General features: G+C 41.3%; 1 protein-coding gene across 2 annotated transcripts in view; it reads right to left on the reverse strand.

Moving 5' to 3' along the window:
• The window catches only part of stx8 (syntaxin 8), a 28,824-nt gene extending 9,613 nt beyond the window's left edge, over window positions 1–19,211 (reverse strand). For both annotated transcript variants that reach the window (XR_007966093.1, XM_052084131.1), the window contains exons 1-6: window positions 19,084–19,211; window positions 18,632–18,731; window positions 18,455–18,549; window positions 17,915–18,025; window positions 12,656–12,789; window positions 11,708–11,800 (exon numbers count right to left, since the gene is read on the reverse strand). Coding sequence is in view for 1 of the 2 variants with exons in the window: in XM_052084131.1 (XP_051940091.1) it covers window positions 11,708–11,800; window positions 12,656–12,789; window positions 17,915–18,025; window positions 18,455–18,549; window positions 18,632–18,731; window positions 19,084–19,100 (550 nt within the window). In the remaining variant the exon portion in view is untranslated. The remainder of the gene's footprint in view (window positions 1–11,707; window positions 11,801–12,655; window positions 12,790–17,914; window positions 18,026–18,454; window positions 18,550–18,631; window positions 18,732–19,083) is intronic.
• Window positions 19,212–19,379: the final 168 nt, after the last annotated feature.

The raw sequence follows: 19,379 nt of genomic DNA on the forward strand, positions 1-19,379 counted from the left end.
TTTTGACCCAGTGAATCCACAGAGCCAGGGATCCAGAAAAAGCAGGTTTTACAGCATGCTTACCCACGACACACATTTGAACTGGATTATGAGTTTAATAAAGAAACAAGTAGGGAGCACTTAAAATTCCAGGGTGGCACATGAGGTGCACGTAATTGCTGAAAATCTCAGTGAGTATTTGTGGATAATTACGCTCAACCTGCGAAGGGCCAGAATAAATGTTTAGCCAACAGCACGGCTGAAACAACTTCCCATCCCAAGTGGAAACAGTCCTTGTACATTTGCTTGTGGACAACTAGGAGAGGTGTAGGGCTCGAGGAAAATCGCAGAAATATGATGTAATAAGACCGCTACACTTCACTGGGAGCTACCAAACCGTAGCAATTCATCAACAACCACAGTTATAATTCTGTAAATACGTCGCTCTACCCAAGGGAGAAATATTGCAACTAAACAAATCCTGGTTAGGAAGTAGAACTAAATTTCCTTCATGGACGATGTGTGTGTATGTAGGGGTGAGGCGGGGGATAACAGTTGATTAATGGAGAGGTTTTGTTTTGTTTTTTTAAGTACTGTAGTACTTTAAATGGAATTACTGGCTCCCTCTGAATGTTCAGAATTCCTGTTGCTACAACAATGACGTATTTAATACATACTACAGCCCAAGAGACAAAAAAATCGCCAGTTTCTAAAATCTTGTAGAATTGCGTTAAATTTGGTCATATTTTTATCAATGTTGGTCTATGTCCCCTCCTCACTAAAACTGGCAGCCGTAACCCCCATCATCTAAAAACCCAGACTCAACCCTGACATCATGAGCAACTTTCGACCCATCTCCAACCTCCCCTTTCTGTCCAAAGTCATAGAACGTGCCGTCACATCTCAATTTAAAACCTAAACAACAACCAACTTTTTGAACAATTTCAATCTGGATTCCGCACACAACACAGCACTGAAACAACCCTCCTTAAAATCACCAATGACCTCCTCCTCGCCTCTGACTCCGGCTTACTCTCCATCCTCATCCTTCTTGACCTTACAGCTGCCTTTGACACCATCAAACATTCCATCCTACTCTCTCGCCTACAATCCCTAAACATCACCGACAAAGTCCTTACCTGGCTACAGTCATATCTCACAGACGGGAAACAATTTATACACATAAACAACTGCTCTTCTACACTGCCCCACTGTCCCAAGGTGTCCCACAGGGTTCTGTGCTTGGTCCTCTTCTCTTCATTCTCTATCTTTTACCCCTCGGCCAAATCATACGTCATCATGGTCTCCTGTTCCACTGCTACGCTGATGATGTCCAATTGTACATATCCACCAAATCATTCACCCCATCAACCCACTCCACCCTGTCTAACTGTCTTTCAGATGTCAAATCCTGGTTGCAAACAAACTTTCTCACTCTTAACTGTACTAAATCTCAACTGCTTATAATTGGTCTTCTGTCCTTCACCCAAACAACCACCAACTTTACCCTCACTATAGATAACTTCACCCTGTTCCCCTCCTCTCACTGTCGCAACCTCGGTGTCCTTTTTGATAATAACTTCTCTTTCGATCAACACATCACCCAAATCACCAAAACTGCTTTCTTCCACCTCAAAAACATTTCTCGTCTCCGCCCATCACTTTCTTTCAACGCTGCTCAAACCCTCATCCACGCCTTCATCACCTCCTGCCTTGACTACTGCAATAGCATTCACTATGGTACAACCTCCAAACTCCTCAATAAACTACAGTACATCCAGAATGCCACTGCCCGCCTACTCACCCACACCCGCACTCGTGATCACATCACCCCCGTCCTTAAAAACCTCCACTGGCTCCCCGTTTCCCAGCGTATTCATTTTAAACTGCTCCTTCTCACCTATAAAGCCCTTCACAATCAGGCCCCCTCCTATCTTTCCAACCTTCTTTACCAATACACTCCATCCTGCAATCTCCACTCCTCAAACACAAACCTCCTCGCCATCCCCGTGACCAAGCTCAAAACCTGGGGGGACAGAGCCTTCTCTGTCGCCGCCCCCACCCCATGGAACGCTCTACCACAACACATCCGCAACTTTACTGACCTCCAATCCTTCAAATCATCCCTTAAAACTCACCTGTTCCGCAATGCTTTTAATACATTTTAATCTCTTTTACCCATTTTTCTTTTGTTCATCTAAATGTGCTTTTGTAAATTATGTATGCTTGTTTTAAATGCACATTTTCATCCTGTGTTTTAAGCTCTTGTAAAGTGTCTGAGTGTGATGAAAAGCGCTTTCAAATAAAAATTAATTATTATTATTATTATATCCAGCGACGGATTTCCCCACTTTCAGTACACATGAAAGCCATAAAACCAAAGAAGGAACGAGATTGATGTGTTTGTTCAGACCTCTGGTGCCCACTAGAGGACACATTGATGTACTGAATCAGGAGAACAAATTGACCTTGATTTTAAAACGTAACCCAGTGATTTCCTCTTTATAACAGGACATGGACAACTGGTGATAAAGTTTATAAGGAAGCATTTATATTTGCCGGGCGGCTCGCGAGATCTGCTGTCAAACCGAGCAACCTGAACAGAATAAACTTGACGGTGCCGAGTTTGAGCATCGTATCAGACTAGACACGTGCAACGTTATCAGATCGCGAATGAAAGCGTCAGCCACTTTTACGTCCCTAAAAGCATGACACATTGTTACATGTGTGTGGCATGATTAAAGTCTCGCTGCGGTATCAGCTGGGGGAAATGCGTCGCTTTGAAGGCTTGCTGATTTGGATCGGCTAAGTACCCACTGCAGAAAAACATCGCTCAGATGCGGGGACAATGGGCTCTGTATGTTATGTCTAGGTGCAGAGGTGTCGATGTGCAATACATAATAAAACAACGCAATGACTAAACTTGAGATTGATTAAACTAAACTAAAATGTGTACTTCATTAACACTGAATGTTAAATGCCCTACCGAATTGAATGCACTTAATTTCTCATTAAAAGTCAGTTGGATTGACTCACTATATCTGTGTCATATCTCATGTGTGAATAGGACTGTGTTGTGGCCAAATTCAAAAAGAGAATTCAACATTTTGTTTTAAATATTTCTCAAGGAACCTCTGAAAATATTTGTGCATGACATTAGCAGGTTAAAGTCCCAATAAATTCTAATGGCAACCAGCTCAAATGTTTTTGAGAGAGAATCAATCCCCTATAGACGATGAAGCTCTAGATGATGTAACAAATATTTAAAAGCGAAAACATTTACAAATCTTTTTCTAATAATTGCAGTGAACCAAGATTATTGAGTCAGCTTTTATTTTTTTATGTTCATAAGTGTCGCTTTCCCTCCTCAAATGTGTTACACCAGTTGACTTTCCCGTGTTCCAACTGTGTCATTTTGACCCCATTTAGTAAGTCGCCGTCTGTGGATTGTTTCGTCCCTCTGCAAAGTGATCTAAAGCTCCCCTAGAGATGGCTGAATTCATTTCACATTTGCGTGACAGTCTTCAGCCTGCTGGAGTGATTTTCTGATGGTCTCAGATTTAAGACATCAGCATTTGGCTGAGTCGCACGGTCATTTTCACACTGATAGTAAGAGTCAATGGAAAAGTTCTCATCCATTGTATATTGCTTTCACAGGAATATTTTTTATACTCAATTTCTGTACGACCGAGTTACCAAATCTCATTTAAAAAACATTCCCTGACTACATCGGAATGGAAAATGAATACAGTAGCTTTTAATATATGACAAAATGATTCGACCAGAGCAGACTAACCTAAAATCGGCGTGCACAAAGTTAAAGTGACCTTTTTACTTTTTGTCAATGATTCGAGTCAGATTCTAGTTTTGATATGACAATGGAACGTATTTCTGAGATGAACTAGGGTTACAAAAAAAGCAGAGCACGGAGCACGTAAATGAGCCCGTTCTCACGACCGTAAAGCTAACCCACAACGACGCTACGCTAAAGTAAACGCTGGAAAACGTGCCGTGGAGGCTCCAGCACACCTGCGACCCGAGTGAAGATAAGCAGAGGACTTACTGGCTCATGTCCCAATTTCTCATGAGAATACATTTTATAACAGAGATGGAATAGTCCCATCTGAATGGTTCAGTAGAGTCAGTCACAGTTCTTCAAACATGATACCGTAAAACATGAAGAAACTTGTTATGGAAAAATATCGGGAGCTGCGCGTCAAATTTAAGCTGTTAATGATTAAACAACGATAGAAGGCATGCAAGCAAGACATAATCATATGGGTGTGAAAATGATTCAATAAGTGCATATCTGGCACAGCAGTATCTGCAGTCACGGTATTAGCGTTCCAGCAAAACCCACAAAGCCAGTTTCAACGCTCCTTATTGTCCACTAAAACGGAATAAAAAGCAGATTATTTCAACACATGGTGCTTTGAGCGAAACCCATCAAAGGAACGCACGTTATGTTTGTCTCCGGTCTTGTTTAATCCTCTTGGCTATAGGCATAGCGATGGGAAAGAAAGAAACTGTGGAATTCTCCCACGCTTTTTTTCTATTTTTTTTATAATTAGGCTTTTTTTTTTTCAATGCCAAGTTGATAGTTTGTGAAAAAGCTTGGGAGTGCCCGGCATGGTGGCTGGACAAGATGGATGAAGGAGAGAGCAGCAGGGAAACTGCCTCACCCACACAACTGTTGGCGGACATCTGGATGTGATTCTGCCTTGAAGATGAGCGCCACAGGATGGAACACACCTTTATTATTAATCATATGGTTTATTGAAGGGATGTTTCGACCAGGGTTTGAACCTGCCGACACTGATCATCTATGAATGTGATCAGCAGAGACCGATAATGTGTATGATCAATTTTAGAACCACAACTGTGTTTAGTTTTTTTAATAATCAATTAATCGGTTGATTTTTTTTTCTCATTTGATTGACTAATCAGATTTTTTAAAACATTTGTGAGATTTCTATGACTTCGGTATTCAAGACAGGACATTGCGTCAAATAGACATTGCAGAAAATGCACGAAAATTATGCTTCAGTGACTATGTTGGTCTGTAACATGTCAGAAAATAGGGGAAAATGTAGATAATTATTTTCTTCAAGTAAAAGCAGATTTTTGCAAATGTCCGATGCGGATCAAACACACGAAGAATATTCCACATTGACATAGAGCCTTGTATTGCAATTAGATTGAAGCCAAATTACCAATTGGAATGACATTTTATTTGGGTTCAAAGTGGTGGCATATTCATGTTGCCAATGCTGCTGTACTTGTTTGAAATTCATAATTTAGTCTTTCATTTCATTTAATTCAAGTATAATTAACAGTTGTGGAAGTAAATGAGTAACGCCTGCAACTTGGAAGTCAGGGCATTCATTATTTGGATGAACTGTATAAAGTATAAAAGACTGATGAAATGAGAAGATCATAATTGTTCCACTCAGCTGAAAGAGTTTCTTTCTTTCTGGTTCTTCAAAGTACCGTCACGATTCAGTTCACTGGTCTCAGTTTTCATCAAAGTAAAGATATATAGAAGTCGTACCTCCAGTGGTAATAAAACACAATGGCAAAAACACATCTGTTTCCGATAGATTAAGACCAATCAAAACCATGACCCAGCATCAACTCAATGGCCAATGGGATGACAAACGTACCGAAAAAATATATACATATCTGAGGACGTTAAAAAAAAAAGTATAACTGATATCCATTTAGATCGTTAAGTCATTCAGGTCACACAGTCCCAAAAGGTCCAGTTACCTTGAATTCAACCTTCATGAGGTCTACAATTTACAGGAATTTTACGATTACTTTAACCACACTGGTACTAAATGACACATTTTTCAAAGAAGGTGCAAGTGTGTGATGTTAAAGGGTTGTTGGAACCGAGCCACTTTGTTGGCAAGCCACATCAGGAAACATTCAGACAGGCCTTTTGTGTGTGTGTGTGTGTGTGTGTGTGTGTGTGTGTGTATGCGTGTATTTACATATACACACACGTACATACAGATAGATATTTTTTCCCCACAATCAGCCTTTGATCAAATACGTGACTTTAAAGAATTTTTACAGACAAGAATTCCTCCGTGATAATGTCTCCACGTCCACAAATTCTTACCTTCAGCAACATCTAAAACTCCTATAGGATGCATTTGAAAAGTGTCAACAACGCTACTTAAATACACACTCATCAAGTGACAAAAGGTGCGTGGGTTGGGAGGAGGTTTACGAAAGAGAAACAGGAGGCGTGATTGATGAAATGTTTTCAGATGTTGTTCTTTGGAGTCCAAAAATGTTAATTTCCTCGCTTGGGTCATGAGCACAAACGGCTCATGTCACCCAAGACGTTCTTGCCATTGTTAGGATCTTCCCGACACCGACGGTCCCTAGACAGAGATGGATGCTGCTATGGATGGACAGATAAATAAAGACATCAGGACTCATGATTGATTGTAATCCGGTTAGAATGCAGAGTCTGGTGGTCAGTCGATGAAGTAACTGAGCAAATCTTTGTGGTCACTATTGCAACAATGAGGCATAGAATTCGGGTAGGCGCTAGAACTAAGCATGTGATTCTGAAAACCCAGTCTGTCTATTTCAACTGAATATAAACCAAATCAAAGAACCCTGGATCGCAGCAATACCCCACTAAACAGGGCTACAGAAGATTTATTTTAAACTTATAGTTGGCCTTCACTTATGAAAACCAACAAATACCAATGTGCGGGTGTCCCACATTATCCCCTCAACACATTTAACAGCTTCAATAATTCATGAAGTCACGCAGTCAGCCAATCCAATGGCCACACAAGAAAGGCGAGGTTCGTTTTTTTTTCTTTTTTTTTCACTGCGCACTCCAAGTTTGACGTCCCTCTAATGACAACACTCTTTTGAACATCACAGCGTGGGTCTCTGCGTTTTCATAGTCTGGAAAACACGACTGACTACGGTCAGCCTGATGTGTCAAACAAACAGTAAATTAATCTTTGATGCTTTTCTGTCAATTCTGCCACCAAAATAATCTCTTGAGTAGACTACTAAAAAAAAGTGAGCTTTCTGACAAGACAAAACTTTCTTCTGGTTATGATATGCGGTGGATTTAAGAACGCGTTTGTTTTTCTTCAGCGGCGGTAACACGGTAATCCGCCCACGGTTGCAGTACACGTTGGCGGCATTTGCCCAAGGTTACTCAAGAAGTGGCGGGACCACGTCATCATCTCAGGAAAGATGCTGATTGGATAAGTGAATGGAGTAAAGAGCTTTATCGAGTGGACAAATAGCGCAGGGGCATCAATGTTTGCAACACTTAATAGCATTTACTGTTTCATGAGAGATTAAAAATATCGCTGCGTTTCACGGACAAAACGTGGGGCGGATTATGAATATTTTGAAAAGGGCTCAAATCGGGCCAACATACAAGTCACATTAGCTCTACAAGTGACAAAGACTGATTTTTGTTGTTGCTGTTGTTATTTATGGAATCAAACTAAATAACAATAAAAATAGAATGTCCTCCATGCCCGTGTGGGTTTTCTTCGGGTGCTCCGGTTTCCTCCCACATTCCCAAAACATGCATGGCAGGTTGATTGGACACTCTAAATTGCCCCTAGGTGTGAATGTGAGCACGGATGGTTGTTCGTTTCTGTGTGCCCTTTCGATTGGCTGGCAACCGGTTCAGGGTGTCCCCTGCCTACTGCCCGAAGACAGCTGGGATAGGCTCCAGCACCCCCTGCCACCCTTGTGAGGATAAATTGGATCGGAAAATAAATGAATGAATAAAATGCAATTCATCATGACTTTATTTTTGGAGTCCAAGCTCTAAGTTGGGGTCTCTGAGTTCATCTCGCAACCTCTCAAAAAGTGTCAGCTTGCTTATTGACCTGAGCCGGAAATATTTCTCCAAAAGGAAATGGCTGCAACCTTCACTGCACTTGGGTCATGGGCTGGACTCCAGAAGAAGACTACAAAGCGCTTAATCTATTTATAGAAAAACACTGCATTCACAGTACAGTGATCATGGAGGAACAGAAGCAGGGAAGAAAGTTCGATGTGCCAAATAGCAAGATCAACTTGGGGAGTCTTTTCTCCAATTACTTTTTATTTGCCTTTTCGGTCAAATTAAACTCGAGTTTGAAAGTCCGTTTTGACATTTATTAGATGTTATGGTGGGGCTGCCACAAAAGTGTCAAAATCAATCAGCGAGGTGATGATATTTCCATACAGAGTGCGTGTAGTTATTGATAAACACAAGATACAGATTCTTTTAGTCCAGTGTTGCCCAAACTATGGCCTGGGGGGACATTTGTGGCCTGCCGTCCATTTTTCAGCATCCTGTAGCATATGATAAAATAACATTAGACAGCGATGCACGTTTAAAAAAAATAGTAAAAGGTGGAGTTGGGGAGCATGAGAAAAGTTAGGAGAGGGGTGGTGTTGCGACATCTACGTCAACTAATAAAGTGGTTTTATGCATTGCAGATCTTTTTAGATATGCAGAGACATACAAAAGACAACTAAAATACTCACCAAATTTATTTTCATAAAAAGATCATTCATTTTTCAAAGCAAATATGGTTAACGGCACACTTTCTGCTCCGAAATTCTTGAAAAATGCTCAACTATCAGACTTTAGACAGAAAGCTGTGACATCGCAGTTTCTCAAAAAAATCTATTCAATATCAAATTGCTTGATTCATAGATTTAGTGTGTTTAACAAATTAGGGATCAAGAATTTCAAAGTGGCCTACGCAACTCTGAGGCCCCAAGAAAAAAAGGTTGGACACGCCTGAGTCTAATCCATATTAATAAAAATACACACAAAAAAACCCATCGGAAATGATGCAAGCTTAAATACTCTTGGTGGGTCCTGATGGAAAAAAGTAGATCATCTTTAGACTTTGAAAATATGAACCGCAGGAAGGCAAAAACTAAGCATTTGCTAGGGTCGTGTCCATGACATCTTTCAAATGTTATTGTGTTCACGCTTGTGAAATTTTCACCGTGAGGTTCCAAGCTGCTAGTAAAGTGAAGCGCCCATCTAAAAACATCGCACAGTTCATCATGCTGAAGGAAAGCCAGACACAACACTGTCCAAATGTTCGCTGAATGTAAATGGGATTTGTAATAACAGTCAAGGATTGTCACTGGCATTTAACACATCTCCAACACTGCATTTGATTCACCAAATAAATTTGCAGTGATGCATTCCAAAATGCGAGAGAGCCTTGTCGTGACATTCTCCAGAAACATGATTTAAAAACACAAAGCGAATTTAAACTGTCAATCATTTGACTGGCTTGAACAAACACTGACCTGATGCTAACATCATAAGGAGTTTAAAAAGGCTTGTCGCAGAGATGACAAACAACTATCGTATTTTCCGGACTTTAAGGCGCACCTAAACGCATTCAATTTTCTCAAAAGCCGACAGTGGCCCTTACGATCCGATGTGCCTTACATATGGATTCATATTCGAATTTCTTGAATGCAGTCTTTTAAATGTTTTGTAAAGCTCTTTGTTACAGCTGCAGCGGTTGTGCAAGCTCTACATTAATAAAGTTATATTGTGTATTCCCTTTAGCATAGCTCCATTTAGTGGTTGCATAATGCAACCGGAGCTGCTATTCTATGCGCCCTTATAATGCAGTGTGCCCTATATGTAAAAACAATTTTAAAATAGGCCATTCAATGAAGGTGCGCCTTGTACTCCAAAGCGCCTTATAGTGCAGAAAATACGGTACTTTGGATTACTTTCATATTTTGTATTGGTTATGATACAGCGGGGGAACGCGAAGGTACCGGGGCTTTCAAAATGTTCAGCCTTTGGGCTTTTACTGATGGAAGTGTTTAAAATCCTTGCAGGTGGCACATGTTTTTGATCTTCAGAGAAATAATAACTTTCACGCCATCAATTTATATTCAAGGGGTAATGTGGCCTCCATTACACGGAGCCGGTGACGAGCCATTGTTTCTGCGGCCAAAATAATTAGCCTTCGCGCATTCTTGCACTAGAATGGGTGTAAGACCGCTCTCCCGCAATTCGGGCTCATATAATTGGAAACAGTGACATCAAGCTGAAAAAATGAGAAGGGAAAACGCGCCAGTTGGAGTCACCGAAGGCAACGAAAAAGGAGAGCAGGCTAAAACAATCATCTCTCGTTTCTCACTTTCCTCGCTAGCCCGTCACTGTCGGACAAAATGCGCCAAACATCTGCCATTCTTTCCCAGCAAGAGGGGAAGGTTGATAGTTTCCCTGCTGAAGACATTTCAGCTCTTCGGCCTCCGTTTGAGTGCTTGGACGAGATATTAACACGATAGTTTGACGCCTTCTCTTTCCTCACTGGAAGCGAGTCGGTGAGGGATGATGAGTGCTTTTATTAAGACAACTGTGGGTACATGAGCTTCGGCAAAGCTAATCAATCATGGAAATTACAAGCCATAAAAAGGGCTTTGGTTTTGGCACAGCTTCAGATCTCTATATTGCAAAGTGAGGTCGATGCTTTTGAAAATATGCTGTCCAACGGCAGGACCTCTGAATGCCCTGACATCCGGGCTTCCATTCCAAATGCTGCATTGAGGAGAATAATCATCCTGGAGTTGTATCTTAGCAGACAGAGGTCTGTGAATCGTGTATGTCGTTCAACTGCACAATGCTGATTTGGCATTGTATGACGGTTTAACAAGGGTTGAAAAAGTCAAGGTTTCAATCACCGGTAATGAGCTCTTCTTTCCTTATTTTGAGGGGTCTAAGCGGGCCACAATATGATTGGTTGCTTGCAGAGTTGAGTAAATAAGCCACCTGTAACTGCCTGCATTTAAGGTTTATTTTTTTTGTCCTTCTCAGCGCATAGCGGGGGAGGAGGAAGGGAGCAAGACAAGCTACTGACAAACACAGATGTCCTTTTTGCTCTGATTAATGTGCATCGTCATAAAAAATACAGATACAAAAAGAGAAATAGTGCCAGCCGGTACAAGTTAGCCCCAAGGACAACATGAGTAGCCCACCGGTCTGTTCTACAAATAGCTCACGAGTGATAGGAAACTGAATTACTAAGAATTAAAGCAGAAGAAGAAGGTAAACATTTATTTATTCATTTAAACTTAACATGGGACACATTTCTTCTGTGCTAAATATTATATATTTTGTTTTAAAATAGACTATTCAATGGGGAAAAATGTTTTTATTTCCCCAAACATATCAAAAAGGTCATTTTAGAGCCGCCATTTTAATACCATGATACCACACTATTTTTTTCTCACAGTTATCATACGTCATATACGTATCATATGTCAGAATCTAGTATATGCCCATTCCTCATGCTTACAAGATGTCATTCTTCAGACAGCAAACTGGAGAGTAAACCAACAGCGCTGCCGCAGCCAAGCACCGCACTGCACTTTGTCTCAATTGTGTCAAAATGATTGATCAACAATCAATTCCACACAATCGACCAAATTTGTAACGGTCGATTTATCGACAATTACGTCCATCTGTGTTCGCAACACATAGAGTCCTCAGAGAACCACAAATTAAGAAGCTAATTGCTCAGCGGTCATGTTAATGATCATCCCCAAACAGAATGGCAGTTAAGAATCAATTTCACGGTCCATTTGTAATAGGAGCCATTCACAGAACTCAAAAAGGAGCAGTGTATGCGAACACAGAACCACAGCTCTGTATTTGTGTCGAATTTTGAAGATTATAATGATGCCACTTTACCGTTCTGTTCATCCAGCTCATTGCCAATCTCCTGTCCCATTATCTTCTGCCGGGTAATGACTGCCGCAAGGGCATCTAGTCCTGCATCCTGGACTGAAACCACAAAGAAGAAGGGGGATTTAAACTGGAGCCGGGGAAGCAGGTGGGATGGTGAACAATAAATACATGATGAAATTGCCTTCATGGGGGACGGGAAGTGTGGGACAGATCAGCCCAGAATTTCACATGCGAGTCATTTGTCAGCCTCATTTAAACTACCGGTATTACAACTGTAGCAGTCCGAGGTGGGGTGGAAAACAATGACGGCTGAGAAGAATAGAAAAGACTTGGCCCACTTTCTGATCACGAGTTTAATGCACTGTCTATCACGTGATTTTTTTTTCTTTTTCTTTATGAGCACACTTTTAGCTCCACCATAAACCCCTCAAGGCACTGGATACCTCTAAGATCTTTGGGTTTCACTGTCGTAAAACGAATCCCAAATTGAAATTAACCAGAGTCATAGAGTAGGCATTGCAATGAAGTGTCACATGGAGGGTTCTTGGTGATCGTGCGTGTGGCTGTTCAAGTCATGTCCAAGCCATTTGGGGAAAAGGGAGAAAACAGGCGATGGGTTTTATAGCATATCTTCTTGATGTGGGTAGTCATGCCCACCTTTCATGTGTTGGCATGCACACATACAGATGGCCAATAGAGAGTAAAGCCAACCTTTTTCGTGTGTCATATTTTGATCTATTAATTCGCCTCGCCGTGCTCACTTAACTGTGTGTTTTACTATCTCTTACTGGAAATAGCCCTGTACTGTAGTTGTGTTACAGTGACGAGAGTGGTTCCATATGGGTACGATGGTGGTTAAAGCCTCTATTTGTGCGAGGCGGACAAATTCAAACGTGAGCGACGTGTGATGCGGGACACCTGAAAGATGATTGTCACATGACCTGAGTTTACCTTCTATGATTCGTTGCTGCTGCTGTTTAATCTCTCCAAAAGTCAACCCCCTGGTTTCTTCTGATTCATTAATGAGCCACGGGTTGGCTGAGACTCCGTCGCTTGCTCCCGCTCCTCCTGCCATCAAGGCGGACCTTTCAGATAGTGATAACAACAAGACAGTGATGTTTATGTTCGTGTTTGGTTGCTTGCTTTTCTTTGCTAGTTTGTTAGCATGTACGATAGTTTCACATTTGTGGAAATTTACCTTAAGATATTTTCTTACTTTGTGGCTTGTGTTTTATTAGACACAGACAGCTTCTTTTTTTTTTAACTCAGGAAAGAAAATAATGTGATGTTATGACTGGTACTATGACATCTGACACCTCCATGTGTTGTGTTTGACCTCATTACTCCAACACACAATGCTGGAGCCGAGCAGCACGTTGAAACTTGGTGCTTTTCGAACGGCTTTGTGATAGGAGCATGGCTGCCGCCCGCAGAGTTGATTATCCATTTTGAAGAGACTTGTTTTCAGTTACCAGGGTCTGACATTAAGCCTTTTTGGGTGGTAACCAAGTTGTGGTGGCCATGCTATAACCGGTACCTGCCCCGATTTAAAACTCTACTTAACCAAATTCATCATATACAGTATACGTAGGCATACCTGGGGATGAAAGAGTGAAGCATGTAGTCTCAGTGGCCAAAATGCATGCAAGTACGAGGATCAAGGCAGGGCCGCTTCATAAAATGTCCACACGCTCCACACCCAAATATATACTGTAAGTCTTGGGATTTAAAACAATACTTAAATTTATAATTACATATGTGAGCCTGCCTTTGGATGAAATAGTGCAAAGTGCAGACTCCGTGGCCAAAATACACAGGAGTCCCACACACTATCAACAAATGAGGCGATCGGATGGGCACAGTGCGGGTAAAAAAAAGGACAGATGATTGATCAATGATATCATAAAGAGAAGAAAGAACGTGTTTTCGTCTATTGATGTAATTTATATTGGTGCGCCGTTCGGTCCAACATCAATTAACATTGGAGGCCCGATACACATTACATTGTGGCCCTGGGCCATTAGGCCACTGTTAATGTCGGAGCCTGGTCATCTATATCGACACGGCTGACACGGCTCCCTTCCGAAGTGTCAGGCTGGTCATGTGGTATCATTGTGTAGTATCAGAGCATTTTTAGTACCGAGTACTGTGCAAACATGTAATATCTGTAGAATAAGGTATTGGTGCATCTCTAATAGAAACCAAATGTCCAGTCAAGGCATATCTTCATAGTCCCCACAGAATCCACATTAGCACAAGGCACATTTATATTCTCAATAAAGTGCTTGTTCATGTTGAAAAAAAAAGGGGGGGGGGTGCATCCAGCTATCAATCACAAAAATCATGACAGCATCTATTTAGTCATTTGGCGGTAAAAAAATAAAATAAATACAATAATAGATGGGTTGGCTGGTGCAGCCTTTGAGCGCATGTTAATCTGTCACAGGACCGCGGAATGCTCGGCAACACAGCGACAGCCCAGAGAGCAGTGTGCTGTACCGCATTGTGGTCTGAAAGCTATTCCTCCGCTGATTGCTTAAAGCTGTCGCTGGAAGTCTTGTGGTGACAGGTCACCGTGTGAGGCCGACTCCAGCCCAGTTTGCTCAGATCAAGCCGCCAGCTGGTGAAGCCGGCGAGCCACATGCAAGCCAATCGACGGGCGAGGAAATATTATGAGAAAACGGATGGTTTTATAATTTTTGAAATTGGTCACGGGCCACACATGACGTTTATCACATTCCTTAATGCGATGATTATTTCAAGCTGCTTCTGATGTGGTCAGTAACCCAGTCGATGAGGTATTGGGTCTAACCTCTCTGACATGTTTGATTACTATGAGACTGTGTGCAGGCCCGCCACTCCTTCCCTGCAAGTGCCCAGAGTGTGAAAATCCAATTAGCCAGTCAGCGGGGAGCTCAAAAGCCAGTCAGGCACATCTATGGAGAGGAAGAGACTGCCAGCACTAAGACTTGAGCGCCCACCACCTAAATGAGCGACTTGGAAAGCAGAGACTTAACTAATTCCGATTATTTCCAGTGCGATCAAGCACAAAGGAAAGGTGAGTGAATAATTGCGGAAAGGTGGCTCCTTGGGGCCAAGGGGTGAAGCGAGACTGCGAATGGAGGCGCCACATCCTTCTTTTGCTCAGTCTGAAATGGAGATGCCCCGATTGTATTGTCTCAGAGATAGATTAAAGACACCTCAGCAAGCCCCCCCCCATCAAGTTGCCTAATAAACTAACACCTCAAAATCTCAGGAGAAAAACTGTTTTAGATTAGCCAAGCGTGGCAATCAACCCCTCCTCCTCCCACCCCATGTTCTGTTCTCAAAGACCACACAGTGGGATTGGGTTCTTGCCACAAATTCCAATGACCCCACCATATATCATGTTAAAAATTCAATCTCACTGAGCAAACTGAAAAGCACATAACCACATGATAAGAGGACAGTTATTAGCGAGTGTGTTTTTTTTCACCCGCAAAGTCCTTTTAAATGATTGGATGTGTGGTCTGGAAAAAAGATAAGTCAGTGCCAATCACTGCTAAGTAACACAATGCCAAAATCAAACCTTGAGAGATTTCAGAGAAGAAATCCAGGTTTATATGATGTCCTGAGTGGCCAATCTGTGTTGTAGCAGGCAGGAAGCCACTTCACAACGAGAATGCAACCTTATACATTCAAAGTTTGCATTTATTAAATACAGCGCATGGTCTCCATCATCCTGCCAAGAGCATTTACACTAAAACAAGTATGACTACAGTTGTTGGGCATATCACCCTTAACTGTGAGTAAACTGTTGTGACACTTGCCTGACAGTTAAAAATGTTTAGCCACAACTTTTGCTTCCCAAAACATTTAGACGCATCTACCACCAAAGGCTGAATACACAATTAACTAATTTTAAGTTTCTCTTACTGTATACAGCCGGTTACAATAGCAAGGGTTTATGAGTCTTGGGTCAGATTCATTAATTTTGCATTAATTTCTGTAAAACTATTCAAATTTTGATTAACTTGAAGTGCACCAGCATCACAGAATTTATTTTTTTTTCCCAAACTGTACAAGGAGTGACTCTCACTAAAGGAAACCAATATTGTGTGATTAGCATCAATATTATTGACTGCTATTATCACACAAATAGTGCTTGAGTGAAATCAAGGCAATGACAAATTACAACTTACAAACACACACAAAGGACAAGAGGAAGTGACCCACATGATATCATTTCCTCTTCCTGTAAACAAATATCACCTAGATATTGCGAGGTCATTTGGCGTTACACCAGGGGTGGCCAACCAGAGCCACAGTTTGTTTGTTTTTTAACTGCGTTACGCTAAAGAGCCACAACACACAAGCATTACAACAACTTGTTCCAAGCAAGTTGGTACAAGTGCTTCAAAAAGTTTTCATCCTGACAATTTCAAAGTGAGCAACTAGCACTTGGAAAGTTTAGTCCCCTTTGTAAATTGTTTGCATGCAGTGAACTGGAGTGTTGTTGAAGATTTGAAGCCTTGAAATGCTCTAATTATGTCTAACGTATGTAAACAGGCCCGGATTGTACGTTCTGCTGAATTACCACCAGGCCGAAATGCAATCACTCCACGAGATCATTGATCAATCAACAAATTATGACATGACAACCACTGGCAAGTCGATTTTGCTTAAAATGCAAAATATCTGCTGAATCCGATTCAACTAATCAGATCAGTGTAAAGTCTAATGGCCATGCCTCAACAAAGTTATGAGTGGAAAAATCATTCATCAAGACCAAATCACATTTGCAAATTCAGCTCTGTCAATTTCTGGGTGCGGAATATGTGACTGTCATGATGACATAAAACGTATATTAAAAATTCAGATTAACCAATAGTGAAATGACAGAAAATCCATTTTCAGAACTGAATTAATGGCAAGCAGACAGATTTTCTTCCAAATGATAGCATCGTGAGGGGTGCTGGTACACGGGTCAAACCCGAGTTCACACTGTGCACAGACTTGCGGAAAGTTAGTGACCAGTGACAACATCATCAAAGGCCAGCTCAGAGCCTTTGACCCCTCTGGTCAAGGACATGGGCAAGAGAATGAGGATTCATTATTTTTAATTGGACACCCAACCTCAATTTTTTTTCAAACACAAAATGGGGCCTTCCAACAGGTTGTCCCCCACCCAGGAAGCTTCATGGACGGATGTTTGTTTTTGACTGATGAAAAGAAACAGTGTGTGTCATGAAATAAAAACTTTCAAAAATACAAACCATGTTTCAAGATTTTTTTTAAATAATTCTGTTGAATCACAATTCAAAACTATTTTATTTATTCTTCATTTTGTCATATTCAAGCTATTTTTGTGATTACTGTGTGTTTTTCTTTCATGAACATAGGGGTGCCAACAATTTTATCTGTGCACGCCGAGAAGGTTTTGGACTGACGCGAGCAAATTATGTCACTGATATTTAAGTAATTGTACATATTGTACAAGGACTATAAATCATTCACTTTGAATTGACCTGTAAATTGGTCAGAGGTGATCCGGAGCCTAATCCCACCTGATTTAGGGTGAGAGGTGGGATATACCTTGAACTAGTCACCAGCTAGTTGCAATTTAGAGTCTTCATTGAATTTAGCAGCCATGTTTTCAGAATGTGGGAGGAAGTCAAGAGAAAAAAACACATGCAAGCACAGGGAGATTTAGCTAACTCCGCGGAGGAAGACCGTAGCCAACGTATGAACCCTAAACCTCAGAACTGCGATGTGGAAGAGTTGGCCTTAAAGTCAAGTGGAAGTCGATTAATATTGCATTTGTGGAGTATAGATTAAGCAGCAAAATCCACCTGTTTTTATCCATCTCAAGGGGCGGCCATTGCTCCATGCCTTCGACTGAAAATGAGTCTCACAGTGCCTTGGGCACTCTGATGTCATTTTCAGTCAACAGCAAGTGGCCAAAGGGCCTCGCCACGAGATGGATAAAAATGAGAGTATTTTGCTGCTTTCTTCTGATTCCAACGCAATATTAACCAAAATGTGTAGACAAGTGGGGTCACACACAACATATTGTGTTTTTTTTTTTTTTACTTGACTTCCCCTTGAGATCCTAGTAAAGACAATGCCAGCCACCTAGCAGTGTTATTTAAATTTGGTGACAGTACATTCTCAGTTATTAGTTGGACCAATCTAGTGAAGAAATGTATTTTTAAAAACTGCCTTACATACCGGAATGGAGCCGGTTCTGTGATGTCGCCTTTAAAAGTGGCATTGAGCTGTTTCTCCCTGGTCAGCAGGTCATCAATGAGATTCTGCCGCCTGTCTGCTTCTGACTGCATTCTGATGATGTCAAATTAAGAAACAATTTTGGGTTTGCCTGTTTTATACTTTCGCGTTTCCATGCACAAACCTTTTTGGCTTGAAGCTGTGTTGTCTATAAGGTGTGTGCAATGCTGTTTTATGTATTTGAGAGATATTGGAAGGACCACTGAATTACCAAAAGGGAACTGCTGTTGTCTTGTTTGTTGGGTTCAGTCAGTGTAAACACAGAAATATCAATGTGTCACTTGAATTTTTTTCTGGAAGTAGACGGTGTAAAAACATCCGATACAGGCATTAAAGCGCAATTTGGGGCCTTGGATGTGACATCGCAGACACTTTTGACAACATTTTTCAAAGCAATTTGCTGCCCTCTACTGTCCAACTGAGGTGACTCCAAACTCCGTAGCCAGTCCGCTTGTCTCATGACTTCTATTTGGGAAAGGATACATGCGACGTGACGAAGAAGCTCTCAGCAAACTGTCTTTAAGCTGGCCAATACTTTGTTTGAGCTTCTGAAGAGATGCCCGAAGTGCCATGTTTATCTAAATACAAACGAAAAAGGAAATGTCACGGGAGAAATCGAAAAATGCAGTATCGTAGTTGGCAAAGTAAACATTTAATCACCTTCGCTGGGTTGCCCCCTGTTTTTTGCTCTCTGTTGCGTTCGTGGATGTTTTCAGCAATTTCTTGTGCCAGCCGACAAGTGGCATCGTAATTCTGCAACCTACAGAGCAAGGAGGACAACATAAACGTCTGAGTTGGACCATTAAATATCCTCCATTGTGTTTTAAATGAAGATTAAAAGCATGTGTTTTACAAATGCATAAACGAACGGACTCAGTATAGAATTTGGCCAACTGACAATAATGTGACATTGGGTTTGCGCCTTACCCTCCTTTGCTTTCCTGTACAGCAAACCGTGTAAAATATGAATTAACATACAAATACATCAAGTTGGAATGGGTATACTCCGCCTGGGAAGCCAACAAAAACGAGCGAGGTAAATCTTAACCACGTCACAGAATTTCAACGATTCCTGAAAATGAGATCAATCAAGAAATGAAGTCATTGTTTACCAGGTATCCTGAGACATTTTTGGGGTGAAACAGGGAGTTTGAGATGGAAATCCAGTCTGCTGGAATCACCCGGTAGTGAAATGTTTCCTGTTTGGGTGTGACGTTATCACAATGCACGATGAGGGACAAACTTCTTGTTAGCATCATGTGTGCGGTAATTCTACCTCTACAAAAGTGACGAAGCTGTCATTTCAAAACCTAAAAAAATTAATACATTGCTTATAAATAAACATTTAAATCTTCCCCGCTGTCATCAAAAGTTAAAAGAAGTTGTCATTTCAAAACCTAAACAAATA

The sequence above is a fragment of the Hippocampus zosterae genome, chromosome 13, assembly GCF_025434085.1.
Source record: "Hippocampus zosterae strain Florida chromosome 13, ASM2543408v3, whole genome shotgun sequence".
Lineage (NCBI taxonomy): Eukaryota > Metazoa > Chordata > Actinopteri > Syngnathiformes > Syngnathidae > Hippocampus > Hippocampus zosterae.